The sequence below is a fragment of the Xiphophorus couchianus genome, chromosome 4 (genome assembly GCF_001444195.1).
Source record: "Xiphophorus couchianus chromosome 4, X_couchianus-1.0, whole genome shotgun sequence".
NCBI lineage: Eukaryota > Metazoa > Chordata > Actinopteri > Cyprinodontiformes > Poeciliidae > Xiphophorus > Xiphophorus couchianus.
The window spans coordinates 36,201,784-36,220,216 of record NC_040231.1 but is presented as its reverse complement, the minus strand read 5'-3'; the positions used below and the strand labels follow the sequence as shown (position 1 = coordinate 36,220,216).

Sequence of the window (18,433 nt, the reverse complement as noted above, 5' to 3'; positions counted from 1 at the left end):
GGCTACCAGGAAAACAAAAGGTATGCCAAGAGTGCTTATTGTTGGAGATGAGGCAGTAAATGGAATCAGTCACGTTTGCAATCCCAAGAAAACGAGAGTGATTTCTTTTCCTGGTGACACTGTATCTGATTTAACTCGTAAAGTTCTCTCGCTAACCGCTGATCAGCCAGATATTGAGTCCTTAGTTGTGCATGTTGGAGCCAACGATGTGGCAAAGCAGAAATCTGAGATTCTGAAAAAGGACTTTAATATTCTACTGAACACTATGGGAAAGTTAAAAATGAAGTTATTTCTCAGTGGTCCAATTCCATCACCTCAATGGGGAGACGAAAAACACTCCAGGCTGGACATGATAAACAAATTGCTGTTTAAAACCTGCTCTGCCAACTCAGTGACCTTCATCGATAACCTCTGGATCTATTGGCAGCGCTTTCACCTTTTTGGAAGAAGCGGACGCAATCTTAATAAACATGGGATAAAGCTACTCACTGCAAATCTTTTTCATTTTATCAACAAGGACAGCAACGTGATCACCGCTTCAGAAGAACAGGCTCAAGAATTTCTGACTAGGAAGAGACCGCCGGCTTATCAGGAACAAACAGTTTCAAAAACAGCTGATATAACATCAACTAGAGACGGAGCGACTGGTTCCCTTCCTCCTTCTCCCCTCCCTCTCTGCTCACCCACTCATTCACAGGATTCACAAGATACACATGGAGAAATGTCTTCTGGACCGGAGTTTCTTAAATTTACAGATGGAATGAATCAACAGGTTGTACTTGGGATGTCACTCCTTAGCGCTCACGTAGCAGACCTCACTTCATTTAAGCCACCTGATTCTACCGTCCCAGAAGATCCATCACTCTGCGTTTCTGAGGTCTGAGGCCGGGGTCCAGACTTTATCTTTACACCCTTCTTGCTCCAGAATGTGTCTGGCCCCTCGGCACTGCAGAACAGGACATTACCTGTCTGGATAACTACAAGAAAATTTACAAGAAACAGAAACATAAAATACAGGGGACCTAATTCAAACATCAGACTGTCCCCTGCCTAAAGGAACCTCAGACTGAAGATTTCTTGGCCTCCAAGTCACTTAAACTAGCTTTATTAAATACCAGATCTCTCTGTGCTAAAGCTCTATTAATTAATGATTTCATCACTGAGCATAATATCGATGTTATGTTTCTGACAGAAACATGGTTGAATGATAATAATGAATCGATCGTACGAATTGAATCTGCGCCTCCTAACTACAATTTCTTCAGTGAGAATAGAAAACACAAAAAAGGAGGAGGCGTGGCTTCAATATCTAAGAATACCATAAATTGTAGTAAAATTTCTTTGGGTCACTTCACCTCTTTTGAGTATCTTGGAATTGAGGTTAAAGGCCACAAACAAACTTTGACTGTAACTCTATACAAAACTCCAACTTTTGTGGAAAATTTCTTTACTGACTTGAATGAACTTCTAACTCTTATATGTATTGATTATGATTGTTTAATAATTGTTGGTGATTTCAACATTCATGTTGACAACCCCCAAGATAGAGGGGCAAAAAAGCTCGCTAATATTTTTGAGACTTTTGGTCTAACACAACATGTCAAACAAGCAACACACACTAAAGGACACACACTGGACCTGGTTATCAGTAAGGGTGTGAATATTTCCACTGTCTCTGTAACTGATGTCGCATTGTTGCATCACTTCCTGTTATCTTTGAAAGTTCTTTATCTTTTAACCCACTTGTGTTAGAGGCTGGAGTTTTTGTAGAGAGTTGTTTTGTCCACCAGGGGGAGCCACAAGGAGGTTTCTGGAGGAGGATGGTCACCGCACACCTGTGCGTTATCAGCCTCATCAACACCAGCATAAGAGGAGCGGGTGGCCAGTTCGCCGGCGCCGGAGTGTCTTACCTGTTTTGGTACCCTGAGCCCCTCTGAGCTTTGTTCTCTGAGAATTTATCCATGTACTCTGCTAATCTGAGTTTTTTCCCTTCTGACCTCCCTGACCAGGATTCCTCCCGTGGAAACGTCCCTCGGTCGACTACGGTCCGACTACCTGCCTGCCCTCCGACGTGCCTCCCTTCGGCTATTCCCCGCCATCGGAACCCCTCTCCTGTGCAAGAACCCGGACTCCAGCCTCTCTACAACTTTCCTCCCTGGCGAATCCCCTTCATCTCTCCCAGTAAGTAAGGCAGGGAAGTATATTGTCCCCTTACCTTTTTAACATCTACATGGATGAACTATCAAAGCGCCTGAATTGTTGTAAAACAGGCTGTGTAGTTGGTGACCGCACAATCAATCACATAATGTATGCGGATGATTTGGTAATCTTATGCCCATATAGTGCTGGCCTTCAACAATTACTAAGGGTCTGCTCCCAATATGGATGTGATTTTGATGTCAAATATAACGCTAAGAAAAGCAATGTCATGATTGTTAGAAGTAGAGCAGATAAGCATCTGATAACCCCTGACTTCTCTTTATCTGGCATTGTCCTCAATATATGCAATGAAATTAAATATCTGGGACATTACATAACTGATGACCTATCTGATGATCGTGACATTTGTAGGCAGTATTGCATGATGTATGCACAGGCTAATATTTTGATCAGAAAGTTTGGTATGTGTTCATCCTCTGTGAAGGTAGCTCTTTTTAAAGTTTTCTGTACTTCATTTTACACAGCCCATCTATGGCGAAGATATAAAAAAAGTAGCCTGCACAAAGTTTATGTGGCATACAATGATGGCCTGAGGCTCCTACTCAAAGTGCCTAGATGGAGCAGTGCCAGCCACATGTTTGCACATAACGCTGTTCCCACATGTGCAGCTGCGCTCAGGTATCTCATGTATAAATGTATGTGTAGATTACCCGTGTCATACAATAATATAATAGCAATTTTAGTAAACCCTGTTTTTAGTACAGCGAGATTTTTCTCAAGATTGTGGAAACATTGGCGTCATCATTTATTTGTGGCTCAGTGACTGTCATGTTTCTTTTTGTTTTTTTATTCTTTTTGTTTTACTATGGACCTCTTTTGTGTCTGAAATAAAGATTGATTGATTGATTGATAAGCCCGCTCCATTCCACCTTCCCCATAATTCCTACAATCCACTTACCTGTCATCTCTCCAGTCCTCAGATCACTCACGCCCCGGATCCAGTGGGGGCCCGAACTTATTCACATTTCACTTCTGTTGATCTGTTCATTAATAAATTTTATTTATCTGATTCCTCCATCTCCTGATTGTGTTCTGCAAGTGGGTCAAGCGATTAGCGTCCGACATGACAGAACACTCCGGCCAGCATACTGACCCAGCGGAAGCACTCAGGAGAACAGTAGCAGAACAAAACTCACTCATTCAATCGCATGAGGCAGCGTTAAGGATCCTTGGCAACCAACAGCATGAAACCAACCAGCGTTTGGACAACCTGGCTAACTTGTTGCAAAGGGCTCTTCAACAGGGCGCTGCTGCCGGCGCCGCTCCAGCTCCCAAACCAGTCCCTGCTCCAGACTCGGCTCCAGATCCATCACCTCCAGTCCATCCCGGATTTTCTGAGACACGCCCACCCAACCCAGAGAAATACTCAGGTGAAATCAATCGTTGTGGGGGATTCCTTTTACAATGCTCCCTAGCTTTTAATAACTCTCCACGGAGTTTTGCTCATGATGGAGCTAAGATTTCATACATAATTTCTCATCTGTCAGGAAGAGCTCTGGATTGGGCAGAGGCTAGATTTAAAGATCCATCCAACTTTGGCTGCTCGTTTGACGAGTTCCTGGTGGAGTTTAAACAGACTTTCTGTCAAGAACCCGATAACACCTCTAGTTTTAGAAATCTATGGTCTATTAAACAAGGGCCAAGATCTGTGGCAGATTTTGCTGTAGACTTCAGGATCAGGGCAGCCTCTTCAGGATGGAACGAACGGGCTCTGAAAAGCATGTTTTTTCAAGCCCTTAATGAGTCACTAAAGGACGAACTAGCCACTACAGATGAACCAAACTCCCTGAATGACTTAATTTCCCTTGCTATTCGTTTAGACAACCGCATGAGGGATCGTAATAAAGAAAAGACCAGGAGGAGTCCGCCTGTGAAGTTTGCTCTCTCTCCAGTGTCACCATTATCTCAACCTCCGTTTCCCTCACAGACCCGGTCAGAACCAGAACCCATGCAGATTGGGCGAGCTCGACTGACTCCCGAGGAACGGCAAAAGAGGCTGAGCTCCCATCTGTGTCTGTACTGCGGGTCGCCAGGCCATTACATCGCTATCTGTCCTAGTCGGGCAAAAGCCCAGGCCCGTCAGTAGATGAGAGGAGGCTGGCGGGCCAGTTAAAACAAGAAAAGATAGATTCTCCTCGACTACTTCTCCCTGCCACTCTGTTTGTCAGAAATGATTCTTTAAATTTTTCCGTACTCATAGATTCTGGGTGCGAAAGGACTCCTTGGCTGCAGGCATCATTCGTCCCTCATCCTCTCCTTTAGGAGCGGGATTTTTTTTTGTAGGGAAGAAGGATGGATCGTTAAGACCATGCATTGATTATAGGGGATTGAACTTGATTACAGTTAAAAACAAGTATCCATTACCTCTTCTTTCTTCCGCTCTAGAACCTGTTCATGGTGCTACGGTTTTCACAAAACTGGACCTACGGAATGCTTATCACCTGCTCCGCATCCGCCAGGGGGATGAATGGAAGACTGCATTCAAAACCCCTCTAGGTCACTTCGAGTATCTAGTTATGCCCTTTGGTTTATCCAACGCCCCGGCCTTTTTTCAGGCCCTAGTTAATGATGTTCTCCGAGACTTTCTCAACATTTTCGTCTTTGTTTATCTCGATGATATTCTTATTTTTTCCAGGAACATTGCAGAACACAAGAGACATGTCCGGATGGTTCTTCAACGTCTCTTAGAGAATAAGCTTTTTGTTAAAGCTGAAAAGTGCGAGTTCCACCAAACATCTGTGACGTTCTTAGGGTTCATACTCGAGGGCGGGCAGGTAAGGCCAACAACGGAAAAGATCAAAGCAGTATTGGAGTGGCCGGTACCGCAGACCCGCAAACAGTTGCAGAGATTCTTGGGCTTCGCTAACTTCTACAGACGTTTTAGGGCCAAACGGCCCTACCCCTCACCGCACTCACTTCCACCAAGATACCGTTTGAATGGACACCCGAGGCTGAAAGGGCTTTTCTCCACCTCAAATCACTTTTTGCTCAGGCACCGGTTCTCATTCAACCCGATCCTAATAGACAGTTTATAGTGGAGGTGGACGCCTCTGAAACACGAGTCGGAGCCGTACTATCTCAGTTCTCCGACGCTGACAAGAAGACTCATCCGTGTGCATTTTTTTCTCGCAGACTGTCACCTGCTGAACGTAACTACGATGCGGGCGATCGTGAGTTACTGGCCATCAAGCTGGCGCTGGAGGAGTGGCGGCATTGGCTGGAGGGGGCTGAGCACCCAGTGCTAGTCTGGATGGACCATAAAAACTTAGCCTACCTCCAGTCTGCCAAACGACTCAATCCCCGTCAGTCCCGCTGGTCGCTGTTCTTTTCTAGATTTAACCTGTCTATTTCTTTTCGCCCCGGTTCTAGAAATATCAAACCCGATGCGCTATCCAGATTATACTCTCCAGACGACTCTGGGAAGACTCCCACCACCATTCTTCCACCCAGCTGCACCGTTGCCTCCGTTACCTGGGAGATGGAAGACGTGATTCGTCAAGCGCAGCAAGCTGAACCAGATCCCGGCACCGGTCCCGCTGATCGCACCTTCGTACCCACTTCTGTCCGCGCCCGCCTCATCCATTGGTTACATACAGCTAAGTTCGCTGCACACCCCGGGATCAGTCATACCACAGCCCTGGTAAATCGCCGCTTCTGGTGGCCTTCTTTACACAAAGATGTAAAGGATTACGTACTCGCCTGTTCCGTTTGTGCCAGAAATAAGCCATCTCACCAACCTCCAGCAGGCCTCCTTCAACCTTTACCCATTCCAAGACGCCCCTGGTCGCACATCTCCATAGATTTTGTTACCGGACTTCCAGTTTCCAGAGGTATGACCACTATTCTCACTGTGATGGATCGTTTTTCTAAATCCTGCCATCTCATCCCTCTCAGAAAACTCCCCACGGCATTCCAGATGGCACAACTTCTTATTAAACATGTTTTTCGACTCCACGGCATTCCTCAGGAGATCCTGTCGGACCGCGGCCCCCAGTTCACGTCACAAGTTTGGAGGCATTTCTGCTCAGCTCTTGATGCTAAACCCACCTTGACGTCTGGGTATCATCCCCAATCTAATGGGCAAACGGAGAGGATGAATCAAGAGCTGGAGTCAACCCTGAGGTGCTTTACGTCCACCAACCCGTCTGATTGGAGCCAGTTCCTGCCCTGGGTTGAATACGCACACAACACACACATCTCCGCAGCCACGGGTTTCTCTCCCTTTGAGGTCTCCTTGGGCTACCGACCCCCTCTCTTCCCTTCGGATGAGAAAGAGATAGCTGTCACCTCTGTTCAGCATCACGTCCGTCGATGTAGAAACATCTGGAATGCAACCATCTCCGCTCTCAATCGCACCGCTGACCAGAATCGCCGCTACGCTGACCGGAAAAGGGTACCCGCCCCTCATTACGCCCCCGGACAAAAGGTGTGGCTCTCTGCTCGTGACATTCCCTTCAAATCGATGTCTAAAAAACTCTCCCCCAGGTACATTGGTCCGTACGAAATTGAATCCGTCCTCAGTCCCACCGCTGTCCGTCTTCGCCTGCCTTCCTCCATGCGCATTCACCCCACGTTCCACGTTTCCCGAGTTAAACCAGTCCGGACAAGTGCTCTATGCCCTCCCTCTGAGCCCCCTCACCCCGCCCGAGACGTGGATGGGCACCCAACCTACACTGTCCGCCGGGTCGTGGACTCCCGTCGGCGAGGTCGCGGGTGGCAGTACCTCGTCGATTGGGAGGGCTATGACCCGGAGGAACGTTCTTGGGTGCCCGGTTCTTTCATCTTGGATCCGGCCCTTATAACCGAGTACCGTTCTTCTTTGCCTTCTGTTTCTTTGGGGCCGCCAGGTGGCGACCGTTAGGGGGGGGGTACTGTTAGAGGCTGGAGTTTTTGTAGAGAGTTGTTTTGTCCACCAGGGGGAGCCACAAGGAGGTTTCTGGAGGAGGATGGTCACCGCACACCTGTGCGTTATCAGCCTCATCAACACCAGCATAAGAGGAGCGGGTGGCCAGTTCGCCGGCGCCGGAGTGTCTTACCTGTTTTGGTACCCTGAGCCCCTCTGAGCTTTGTTCTCTGAGAATTTATCTGTGTACTCTGCTAATCTGAGTTTTTTCCCTTCTGACCTCCCTGACCAGGATTCCTCCTGTGGAAACGTCCCTCGGTCGACTACGGTCCGACTACCTGCCTGCCCTCCGACGTGCCTCCCTTCGGCTATTCCCCGCCATCGGAACCCCTCTCCTGTGCAAGAACCCGGACTCCAGCCTCTCTACAACTTTCCTCCCTGGCGAATCCCCTTCATCTCTCCCAGTAAGCCCGCTCCATTCCACCTTCCCCATAATTCCTACAATCCACTTACCTGTCATCTCTTCAGTCCTCAGATCACTCACGCCCTGGATCCAGTGGGGGCCCGAACTTATTCACATTTCACTTCTGTTGATCTGTTCATTAATAAATTTTATTTATCTGATTCCTCCATCTCCTGATTGTGTTCTGCATGTGGGTCAAGCGATTAGCGTCCGACATGACAACTTGGACAAACAGCAACCATCACAAAACGTTCTCTCACTGAAAACACAGCAGAAACTTTTAATCAAATCTACTCTTCTTCCTCACCCTTAAGCTGTAATGATGTAGATAAGTTGGTAAATGATTTTCAGTCTAAAGTTTCAGATATTATTGATTCCATTGCCCCAATTCAAATGAAAGTTGTGTCTGGCAAAAAGAAATCTCCATGGAGAAATGCACAAACAGGTAGATCTGCAAGACAATCTGCCGTAGGGCAGAACGAAAATGGTGTAAAACTCAACTCCACGTTCATTGTGACATCTATAAAGAAAGACTACGTAACTATCATTTAACACTAAAACATGCAAGAGAGGCTTTCTTTGCAGATGTCATAAACAAAAACATTAAAAATGCTCGAGCTTTATTTGCAACAGTTGACAGAATCACAAACCCTCCTGTGACGTTACCGCCTGAATTCCAATGTATTGCTGCCTGCAACCAGTTTTCCAGCTTCTTTTCAGAGAAATTTCAAAAAATCAGAGAATTAATCTGTACATCCACTATAAAGTCAGTACCAATGCTGTGCCCAAACAAAACAAATACAGGAAAAATGACCCAATTTCAACTACTTAATTATAAAACCCTACAGGAAATTATAAGTCAACTAAGCTCCAGTTCCTGCTGTCTGGATGTTTTACCCTCACATTTCTTTAAGAAAGTCCTGCCTGTTATTGTTTCTGATCTGATCCAAATAGTAACTCATTGCTCTCATCAGGCGTTTTCCCCCAGGCTTTGAAAACAGCAGTAATCAAACCACTTATAAAAAAGAACAGTCTGGACAAATCACTAATGCAGAATTACTGGCTGATCTCCAACCTCCCATTCATCAGCAAAGTTATTGAAAAAGCTGTGTGTAAACAATTAACTAGCTTCCTAACTATAACCAACCTCTTTGACTCCTTCCAGTCTGGTTTTCGTGCTCACCACAGCACAGAGACCGCCCTCGTAAAAGTGTTCAATGACATCCATATAAATACGGACTGTGGGAGAACCACAGTGCTGGTTCTGTTGGACCTCAGTGCAGCTTTTGACACTGTTGACCATGACATATTACTGAATCGACTGGAGAGTTGGGTTGGACTCTCCAGTCCAGTGCTAAACTGGTTTGAATCCTACATAAAGAACAGGGATTTCTTTGTTTTAATTGAAAACTTCTCATCAAAGAGGTCAAAGGTCACATGTGGGGTACCCCAAGGTTCAATCCTAGGACCCCTTTTATTCAATATTTATATGCTCCCACTAGCTCAGGTTATAACAGGAAATAATATTAGCTACCATAACTATGCAGATGACACACAGCTCTACATTACGATGTCACCAGATGACTCAGAACCCATCCAATCACTGAACAGATGCTTAGAACAGATAAATGTGTGGATGTGCCAAAACTTTCTCCAGATGAACAGAAACAAAACTGAAGTTATTATTTTTGGACCTAAAGAGGAACGATCTAGAGTCAATGCACAGCTTCAGTTATTACAACTGAAAACCAGCGATCAGGCCCGAAACCTGGGAGTAGTGATGGACTCTGACCTGAACCTCCAGAGCCACATAAAAACAGTTACAAAGTCGGCCTTCTATCACCTGAAGAACATTTCCAGGATTAAAGGACTAATGTCTCATCCAGATCTAGAGAAACTCATCCATGCGTTCATCTTTAGTCGTATTGATTATTGCAACAGCGTCTTCATAGGTCTGTCCAACAAATCAATCAAACAGCTGCAGCTGATCCAGAATGCTGATGCTCACGTTCTCACTAACACCAGGAAGATAGAGCACATAACACCAGTTTTAAAGTCCCTCCACTGGCTCCCTGTAGCTCAAAGAATAGACTTTAAAATACTGTTGTTAGTTTACAAATCACTGAACGGCTTAGCACCACAATACATTAAAGATCTGCTGTTGTTGTATCAACCTTCCAGACCTCTCAGGTCTTCTGATTCTGGTCTGCTCTGCATCCCCAGAACCAGAACCAAACGAGGAGAAGCAGCTTTTAGCATCTATGCACCACAAATTTGGAACAAACTTCCAGAAAACTGTAAAACAGCTGAAACACTGACTTCTTTTAAATCTCAACTGAAAACCCACCTGTTTAGAATTGTATTTGAAATGTAATCAATTACAAATTTATTGATGTAACTTGACTTAATGATTGATTCTATATTGCATTGTGATTCTGTGTTTGTAATGATGTAAAGCACTTTGAAATGTCTTACTGCTGAAATGTGCTATACAAATAAAATTTGACTGATTGATTGATTGATTGATTGATTGATTGACGTATCTCACAATCCACTGTGCATTGTGGTGGTTCATGCTGAATTTCTGCCAGTCACACTACGTTCACAAACAGTAGTGTTTGTAGATTACCCAAATCTACAATTTGGGTAATCTACCCAAAATGTAATTTGGGTGTAATTTGGGTGTAATTACCCAAATTACACCCACACACAATAATTGCCCCTTGTCCTACTGCAGAGATACAGTAGGACAATAGCAATAGCAATAGCTTGACTTTCCAATTGTCGTACTGCAATTGGAAAATCAAGAGGTGGTGGTGTGTGTATAAATTTGAACAAACTGTGGTGGACTGTACTGAAGCACTGTCGCCCAGATGTTGAGTATCTGCTGCTGAAATGCGGACTCTTTTATCAGCCAGAGGAGCTTAATGCAGTTCACATCATAGCTGTTTATGTCCATCCATGAATGAATGCTAAGGTTGCCATAAAAACACAGTGGCATCATCACCACTTTACAGAGCAGGTCAGGTGAACCAACAGACACACACAGCACAGGTACAGCCCAAGCCTGTGTGCGCTGCCCCGTCCTTTACTCTCTGTTTACCCAGTGTTGTATAAAGTACTGAAATCTCAGAGTCAAGTAAAAGTACAAGTACCTCTCCAAAATATGAGTTTGGTAAAAGTCGAAGTCACTGACTGAAATGTTACTTGAGTTAAAGTCTTAAAGTATCTGAAACTTCTTGTACTTAAGTATGGAAATTACTGTAAAAATGGATGTACTCAAGTAATGTAATGAAAAGTACAAGTAAAAAGTAAAACAAAGCAAATGTAGTTTGAATGACATTTTTTATATTTTGGTAAACTTGTCAAATACACTTAAAATAATGTACACAACCAAGTGCAGGCAAAATTAAACCTGCTAATAGATATACCTGCAGGCATCATTTAGTTAAGAAAATTAGGTGCTTTACCTATAGCACAAGGTTAACTTAACCTGCTTTACAACTGAACCAGCTTCTTAGTAAACCCTCCAGGACAGAAAATACAAAGTTTTTGTAAACCTTAAGTTTTCCCTTCAAGGTAAGATCAGTGCTGAAAATGAGAAAAATTAATAGTACAGAAAATGCGGCCAACATGAAGAAAAAGAGCTGTTACGATTACTCTACTTCACAAATCAGTGAATCAGTCAATGCTACAGTCAGTAGGTGGTGCACACAACTGGTCATTATGCAAAAGAAAAAAAGAATTGGGAGGGAAATGCGGCTTATTGGCATCTGTAAACCTGGTTTTGAACTTGCATGCCTTTCCTATATTCGTTAAATTTAGTCTAAATTGCTATCGCTATGGCTTCTGTTCCCCCTTGAACAGAGGAGTCTAGGTAGCCTGCTACAGTCAACATTAAGCCTAAGCTAAATACATCACGTGTGGAACTGAAACAATGCCAAAGTTCACTTATGGTCAACGTTTCACGATACAGTAGTGTCTAGTGACCAAGCTATAGTTACTGAAACAGGAGGATTATAACCATTTCATAAGAAGTTACCTCGATGTGTTTCTTCAAGTTGGACGGGGAGTTTTTGTAAGATAGAATTTCCACATCTTCGCGCAGGAATAACATAAACTGCATGCGGTACGACGAATCTTTAACACCCACGAAAGAGTATATTGTGTTTAAATAAGGCCATGGGCTCTCATCACCAGCTGGTGGTTCCCCTGGAGCCGTGTCCGACGTAGTTGCAGTCTGCTGCTGATTGCGAGACTTGCTTTGTGTTTAATGGGAGAAGCGAAACAGGTGTATCCTATTGGTGGTGATGAACAAGCCCAGGCAAGTAGGCTACGGACTTTGTTCGGTAGCCTGCTTGCTACTTGCTAATCAGTAGGTGGGGTCAAAACACTTTGTTTCTCTCTCTCGCTTTTTTGTAACGAGTAACTAAACCACACATTGAAAATGTATCGGAGTAAAAGTACGCAATTAAGTTCGGAAATATAGTGAAGTAAAAGTGAAAGTCATCAAAAATTTTCATACTCCAGGAAAGTATGAAGTACTCCAAAATATACTTAAGTATTTTTACTTTGTTACTATACAACACTGTGTTTACCTTTGATTTCAAAGCTACCCATGACTGTAACGTCTTGTTTAAATATTGTTGTTGCGCGACACCCCCCCCCCTTTGTGTCTCTACTCTCTCACTCTCGTACTTCCTCTTCTGAGAGGGGAGATGTGCTACCAGCTCTCCGTCTAACGGGTCCGTTGAGTTTTCTAAATCTGCTGGGATTTACCCTGTCCAGAACTGAAGTAAACTCTGTTTAAGCTGGTTTCGAGAAACGATTCGCCTGGTTATCTGACGGCCTACATCCAGGTGTCCCACCCTTCTTCCCCCTGTGAATTAGCCAGACTGAGCAGCCTACAGCCAACTAGTTTCACAGAGCACACCTGTTAACGGTCGCTCGTTCTCTATTTTGCAACTTGCATTTGTTATTGAACCAGGTAGGTTTTAGTGACTCGGGCGAGTCCCAAGGATGATGTTTTACATATAGGCTACCAGCAACCTAAAAACATTTTCCACCTCTTCCTCTCCAGAATCAAACATCACAGCTATTTTACAACCATCAAAGAACCTTAAGGTGACTCATTAACTGAATGTCCACAACATCTTTTAGATTTTCTTTATGCTAAATATTTTATTAGTAAAGCATTTTTGCAAGGGTCAGTACAGCTTAATTCAGTAGCAGAAATAATCAAATAAGTAAAATCAATCATCTAGTCTATCTTTCCCTACTGCTGACACTGAGAACTAAAAAAGGGAACCTTTGAGAGAGACGGACGGAGTATGACGTTTCGAACCCCAGACCTGGCCTGATGATGAAGAAGGTGTTGCAGCAGGAGGAGGAAGTTGATTGGCGAAGGCAGGAATCTCTGTAGGTCTGATGAGCTTCTTCTCCGCATGGATGCTGAGGTCACACAGGACTTGGTGCTGGCAGGAAAAAAGGCACCAGTTCTTCTTCTTTGTCTTTGCCTTTGTCTTTGTCTTCATCTTTGTCTTTGGGGTCTGAACCCAGCCGATGAGAGAAGTGCGATTCGAAGCCACAGGTTGTGGGCCTGACGGTTGGTCCTCATGAGCAGGACAGTCTTCGTCTCTGTGGCCCCGGCTCTTCTTCAGCTGCAGAGTTCTTTGTCCATCTCGATCTTGGCTCGAAGCTGCCCGGAGGATCCAACAACGGTTCCTCTTTTGCACCCACCTTTTATAGGGTTTCATTGGCTGTCTGCTTAGACAGATGATCTCATATCCATCACTGTCTTACAGACATTTCCTGATGTCTGTGCTAATGTCTCAGGGTTGCTCAACCTCCTATGTCTCTTGCCTGCACGACCTTTTCTCTAAATAAGGCGTTGATCATCTCTGCTCTCCTGTTAGTTCCCCTTTTTCCCTTATCCTTTCACCTTTCACCTACCATCTACCTCCAACATATCAGTGATGTTTAATTGCAGTTACACCTTTTTACACCATTTCAAGTTCAATGTCAAAATCACATTTATATCACATTTATTTTCTTTAGCTTCTCTGATTTAGCATTCATTTATGATTGTATAACCATAACTTATTAGTTACTCTTATTATGATCTTAATGTGAGCTATTACAGATGTTTTTCTGAAAAGAAACCAAGAATAATCCATGATTCTAATTATTTGATACAAAGTTACAGTTACTTGTTTTTCTTGTAAGTGTTCTCACAAATGTACGTGTAAATATTATTACAAGTAAACCATTATTAATATAAGTATTTTACTTTGAATCTTATCAAATTACTCAAAATGTTTAGATTTCATTCTTTAAACTTTCATGCTTTAAAATAAGGAATAGTCTCAGCTATTTTTATATATCTGCAGGCTGGAAACTTACTTCCTCTTTTTCCAGGAAACCTGCTTTTCCTGTTTAATGACTCTTTCTGACTGACTATGATTTCTTATGATTAGATAGAAAAAAAGTAGAATTAAAGCAAAGTTTGCATGAGACAAAAACAACACACACAACCAGATTTATTTTATTGACATTCAAGTCTACTGTTGGGCCTAGATGTCACTTGAGTGATTCATTTTAAAGATAATTTTATTTATTATTACTGTTAAACTAAAATCTCCAGCATGGGGAAGTGGGATGAGCTCAGGTTTTCTTGACAATATTCAGATAACACAACTGTTGTAGGCCTCATTAGAGACAATGATCAGTGAGTCTATAGGTTAAAGGTTCAGAAGCTGACAGCATAGTTCAGTAACCTCATCCTAAAAACTAAGAAGATGAAGGATATAATCTTTGACTTCAGGAAAAAGAGGACAATCCATCCAGGGCTTAGCATAAATGGAACAAGTGGAAAGGGTCCAGCAGCTGCTTTCAAATTCGTAGAAGTTCACATCTCAGAGGATCTCACTTGGAGCCTCAGCAACAAATAACTAATTAAAAAAGTCCAGTAGAGAGACTTTTTTGTTGTCTATTGTCTGATCAATAGAATCTGATCAGGAGCTATATTTTACATCAATAGAATCTGATCAGCAGTTCCTGATCAGATTCTATTGATGTAAAATATAGCCCACACTGACTTACTGCTGCACAGTGTTATATTCTATTCTACAGCCGTAGAGAAAAAGATCTGGCAGAGGGTTACCAAACATCATAGTGGATCATCATATACCCTTTGCCCAAAATTGATGACATCTATTCAGCCTGCCTGCTCAAAAAGCAGACAAAAAACATTTTAAGAAACCCTTTTCACCCAGGATGCTGCCACTTCTCCCCCTTTCCATCAGGAAGAAATCGGTAACAACTCAGTTCAACAATCCCTCTGAAGTAGAGGGCAGGGGAGGGCAGCCTTGCAAAACAACCTAAGAAACAATTAAAGGCTAAAGACTGGAATTATGAGAAGACATAAAATTTACTGACTTTTAAACACACATTTTTTGTATGCAGAATGTATTGCTTCTGAATGTTTATTTAATGTATTGTAGTGCACTATTTTCTAATTTCCAGTTGGCATAGAATATCAGCCATGTTGTCATTTACTAGAAACACAAAATGTTGTCAGACCGACTTAAGTGTAGTTGGGACATCTATTAGAAATTCAACAGGCAAAGCCTTGCTGACCACAACTGTCTAATGCTTAATATTGCGAGGTCTTGTTACACCCCTAATTATTAACGTGGAAAATAAGCTGAAATACAGTCCTATTCATGCTCTTTTAGTGTTTTCCAATGTTTTAGTTTGAGCCCTGTCTTATGCATTGTTGTCATGCAGGTGACATCAATCCAAACATGTATCACCAAGGATAGAAAATAAATGTCAATAATTCAAAAATGCCTTTTCAAGAGAGTCTTAAAAAGGCAAACACAATGAAATACAATTTCATTGCTGCTGTGTTGTAAGAACAACTGCTCATAATCTACTTACTTATTGAAGTTGATGAGCCAAATGGTGACCTCTGCTGGTGCTGTCTGATCCCAGTGGACTGTGTAACCTTTGGCTAATGTGATCACTGGCTGGAATTGCTGGTAATGCTTCTTCTTTCCTAGGGCACCTTCTAATGTCAGTGGCCAGTCAGGATATTCATTCCTCGCTATTTGCATGTTCAAGTTGGCAGGTTTTCGAGTTTGGATGTAGATCTGGGAAGAACATAGCAAAAGAAGTAGATGACATCTACTATAAATGAAGAACATAAAACAAAAATGAATTTCATTAAACAACTTTCGCCATTTGTTTATATGTTAGCAACTCTCCAACCGGTGTTTGTCAGAGGTCTTAGGCTATGAAATATGTGGGAACTCCAACTATCACAGCTTAAATGCGGCAATATTGTATTGTATTGTATTATGTTACCTACAGCTATTGTGGGAGGAATGGCGACTTGAAGAATAACCCGCCTTAGCTTATTTAGCTACTTCATTTGCTTCATCCTCAGTTGCTTCAGAGATGCGGGTTTTCTTCCGTTGGATTTTTGTCCACAAAATGAAATGAGCACACATAAGGCATTTTGGGTTCTATCTTCAAGTTTAGAATTTTTAGCCAAATTTTTTTTGTTTCCTTATCTTTCGGTAGGCAATGAAAACTACCACTTATCAAAGAAACTCTGTCTTTTTGTTTTAGGAGCACTTTTAAAACACACCTGTTGTTGCAGCCACAAACTAAATTTTGTCTGATTATTAGAGTACAGCCACAAACAGCACCTGAGCTCCACAAGGGCATCTTACAGCACTTTGCAGAGGCAAGTTGCTCTCTATAACTGGTTAATGTGTGATTCAGTTCAGTTCATACTAAAGGAGATTCTCTGTACTATGTGCACAGGGGCAGAACTACATACTTTCTGAGGTGTATGCGAACGGCACCCCAGTCGTTCCCCAGGTTTAATATGTCCCTTATTCATTCACTTATAAAATACAGTAATTAAATTCAAACCATCATGGTATTTAGGTTTTTGTTGCCTCCCTAATGTTATTATCCCTTCCTTATGTGTGAATAAATTGCAGCCTAGAAAGCAATTAAAAAGAATGAAACAAAAAATAGGCCAATATTTTATCATTTAATATATGACCCAGATAGCACAGAATGGTAATTCAAAGTTGAATTACAGTCAAAATAGTTGATTTTTGGTTGAGGTCGACAACTGACCAACAAACAATCATCCAATTCTAGCCAATGTTGAAAAAATACCATTGAATCAATGTTGTTTTGTGGTTGAAATCTAATGAATCTAATGCCGATGTCTGATCAACGTCTGATCAATGTATGCTGTTTGGTCGCACCCCTCCCCCTTCTCCTTTTGTATTTTTTAACCTGCCCACCACTCTAGGCCTAAGTATGAAATCCTGCGAGATTTTGTGGGATTTGAGTTTTTAAAAATAGGGTGGGGCCGATTGTTTGGTTTGGTTCTCCCAAGGAAGTGTAAGGCTGGCTGCTGCTCTAAATCATTTCAAATCACTTGTTTTAATTTTTTTATTATGATGTGTTTAGGGATATGCCTAGATGTGCCTCTTTTCCAGAACAGCTGAGTCAGATGATTGCATGACCTTCTGCAGCCATCAAGAACTGCAGAAGGCTGTTAATCACCACAGATTGAATCCAGGTGTGGCAGAAGAGAAACACCTAAAACATGTAAGGCAGGAGAAGCACTGATCTGAACACTGATTCAGTCTGTTGATAACCGTTGGTTAAACTGAACTGGACTATTATTACTTGTGCAGGATCATTATCAGCATATGGACATTTTTGAATGAGTTTAATCATCAACTTATTTGGAAATGTTTGTGGTTAATGGAAGATTGAAGCAGTTATTTGATGGAATTGTAAATAATTTATCCAACAAATCACCTTTTGCTCTATTTTTCTGTCCCTGGTGTGTTAAATCAACCCTGATCCTCCCTGAGTTTTATCTTTAGATCTTCTAATAAACAGACTAGCAGACTACATTCCAGCGCTATTTCAATCCTGCTCCTACTTGAACACTACTGAAGAAGTCGACGTAAAGCTTTATTTTTCTACGTTTTCTTTTTGTTAAAAAAAGCATAAGAGCGATCCTTTCTCTTTCCTATATTGCTTGAAACCTGTGGCCTGCTTAATAATGTGGAACATCCTTGTTAAGTAGATTTCCTTTAATTGAGCTTACCAGACAAACTAATCAACTTGTCTTTGATAGTATCGCGATTCATATCTGTACCTCACTTACTGTAATAGCAGAGATGAGCGAGAGATGGTGTCATGGCTGAGCCATATTTGTGGGCGTGAGGGCGAGTTAAAAACTGTTTCTGGTCAGAAATACACTCACTCACTCTAGCGGAGGAATATTGCGAAAGGTAGTGCACTAACCTGGGCATACACCTGGGAGTCTCTCTCTCCCTATGCAATGCATCGAAGGCCCCAGTAATGACAAAACAGAGTAAAAACAATAGAATTCTGCTGGGAGCAGGCAAACAGCCATGCCCTGCATTGGCTGTCTACTCGCTTCTGCGGGCTCAAAACCTTAATTATATCTGATGACAATAACTGGGGACTGACCAACCTGTGCATAATGGCCACTGCAGATTGCAGCCTTCCAATCAGGCACATCAATGCAGTCAGGGTGACGGAGCAGCCAGTTGTCTTCTTTAACCAAAAACGCTCCAGGATACTCACTAACTGACCCATCAATGTCATGGAAGATGGTTGTCTTATCTCCATCCATCTGCATCTTGTTGAACCAGGGACCCGGTTCTCCAAAGAATACCCGAGATGTGATCTGGAGTAAAGTGAAAAATCTGCTCATATTGACTGATCTGTGGAAAAAGGCATCATTCAAGATCAAAGGCAACACTCAAAATCAATGCATTGCACCTGTACCATTTTGAGGTGGTTTTTATTTTCTTTCATAAATTCAAAAATATAAA

The 18,433-nt window shown here is 42.6% G+C and overlaps 1 protein-coding gene across 6 annotated transcripts in view; it reads right to left on the bottom strand.

The window, feature by feature from the left end:
* Positions 1 to 18,433, bottom strand: part of cemip (cell migration inducing hyaluronidase 1) — a 241,455-nt gene that overhangs the window by 21,640 nt on the left and 201,382 nt on the right. For all 6 annotated transcript variants that reach the window (XM_028015467.1, XM_028015468.1, XM_028015470.1 and 3 more), the window contains 2 exons: positions 18,070 to 18,285; positions 15,468 to 15,679 (listed from right to left, as the gene is read on the bottom strand). In XM_028015467.1, the coding sequence (XP_027871268.1) occupies positions 15,468 to 15,679; positions 18,070 to 18,285 (428 nt within the window). The remainder of the gene's footprint in view (positions 1 to 15,467; positions 15,680 to 18,069; positions 18,286 to 18,433) is intronic.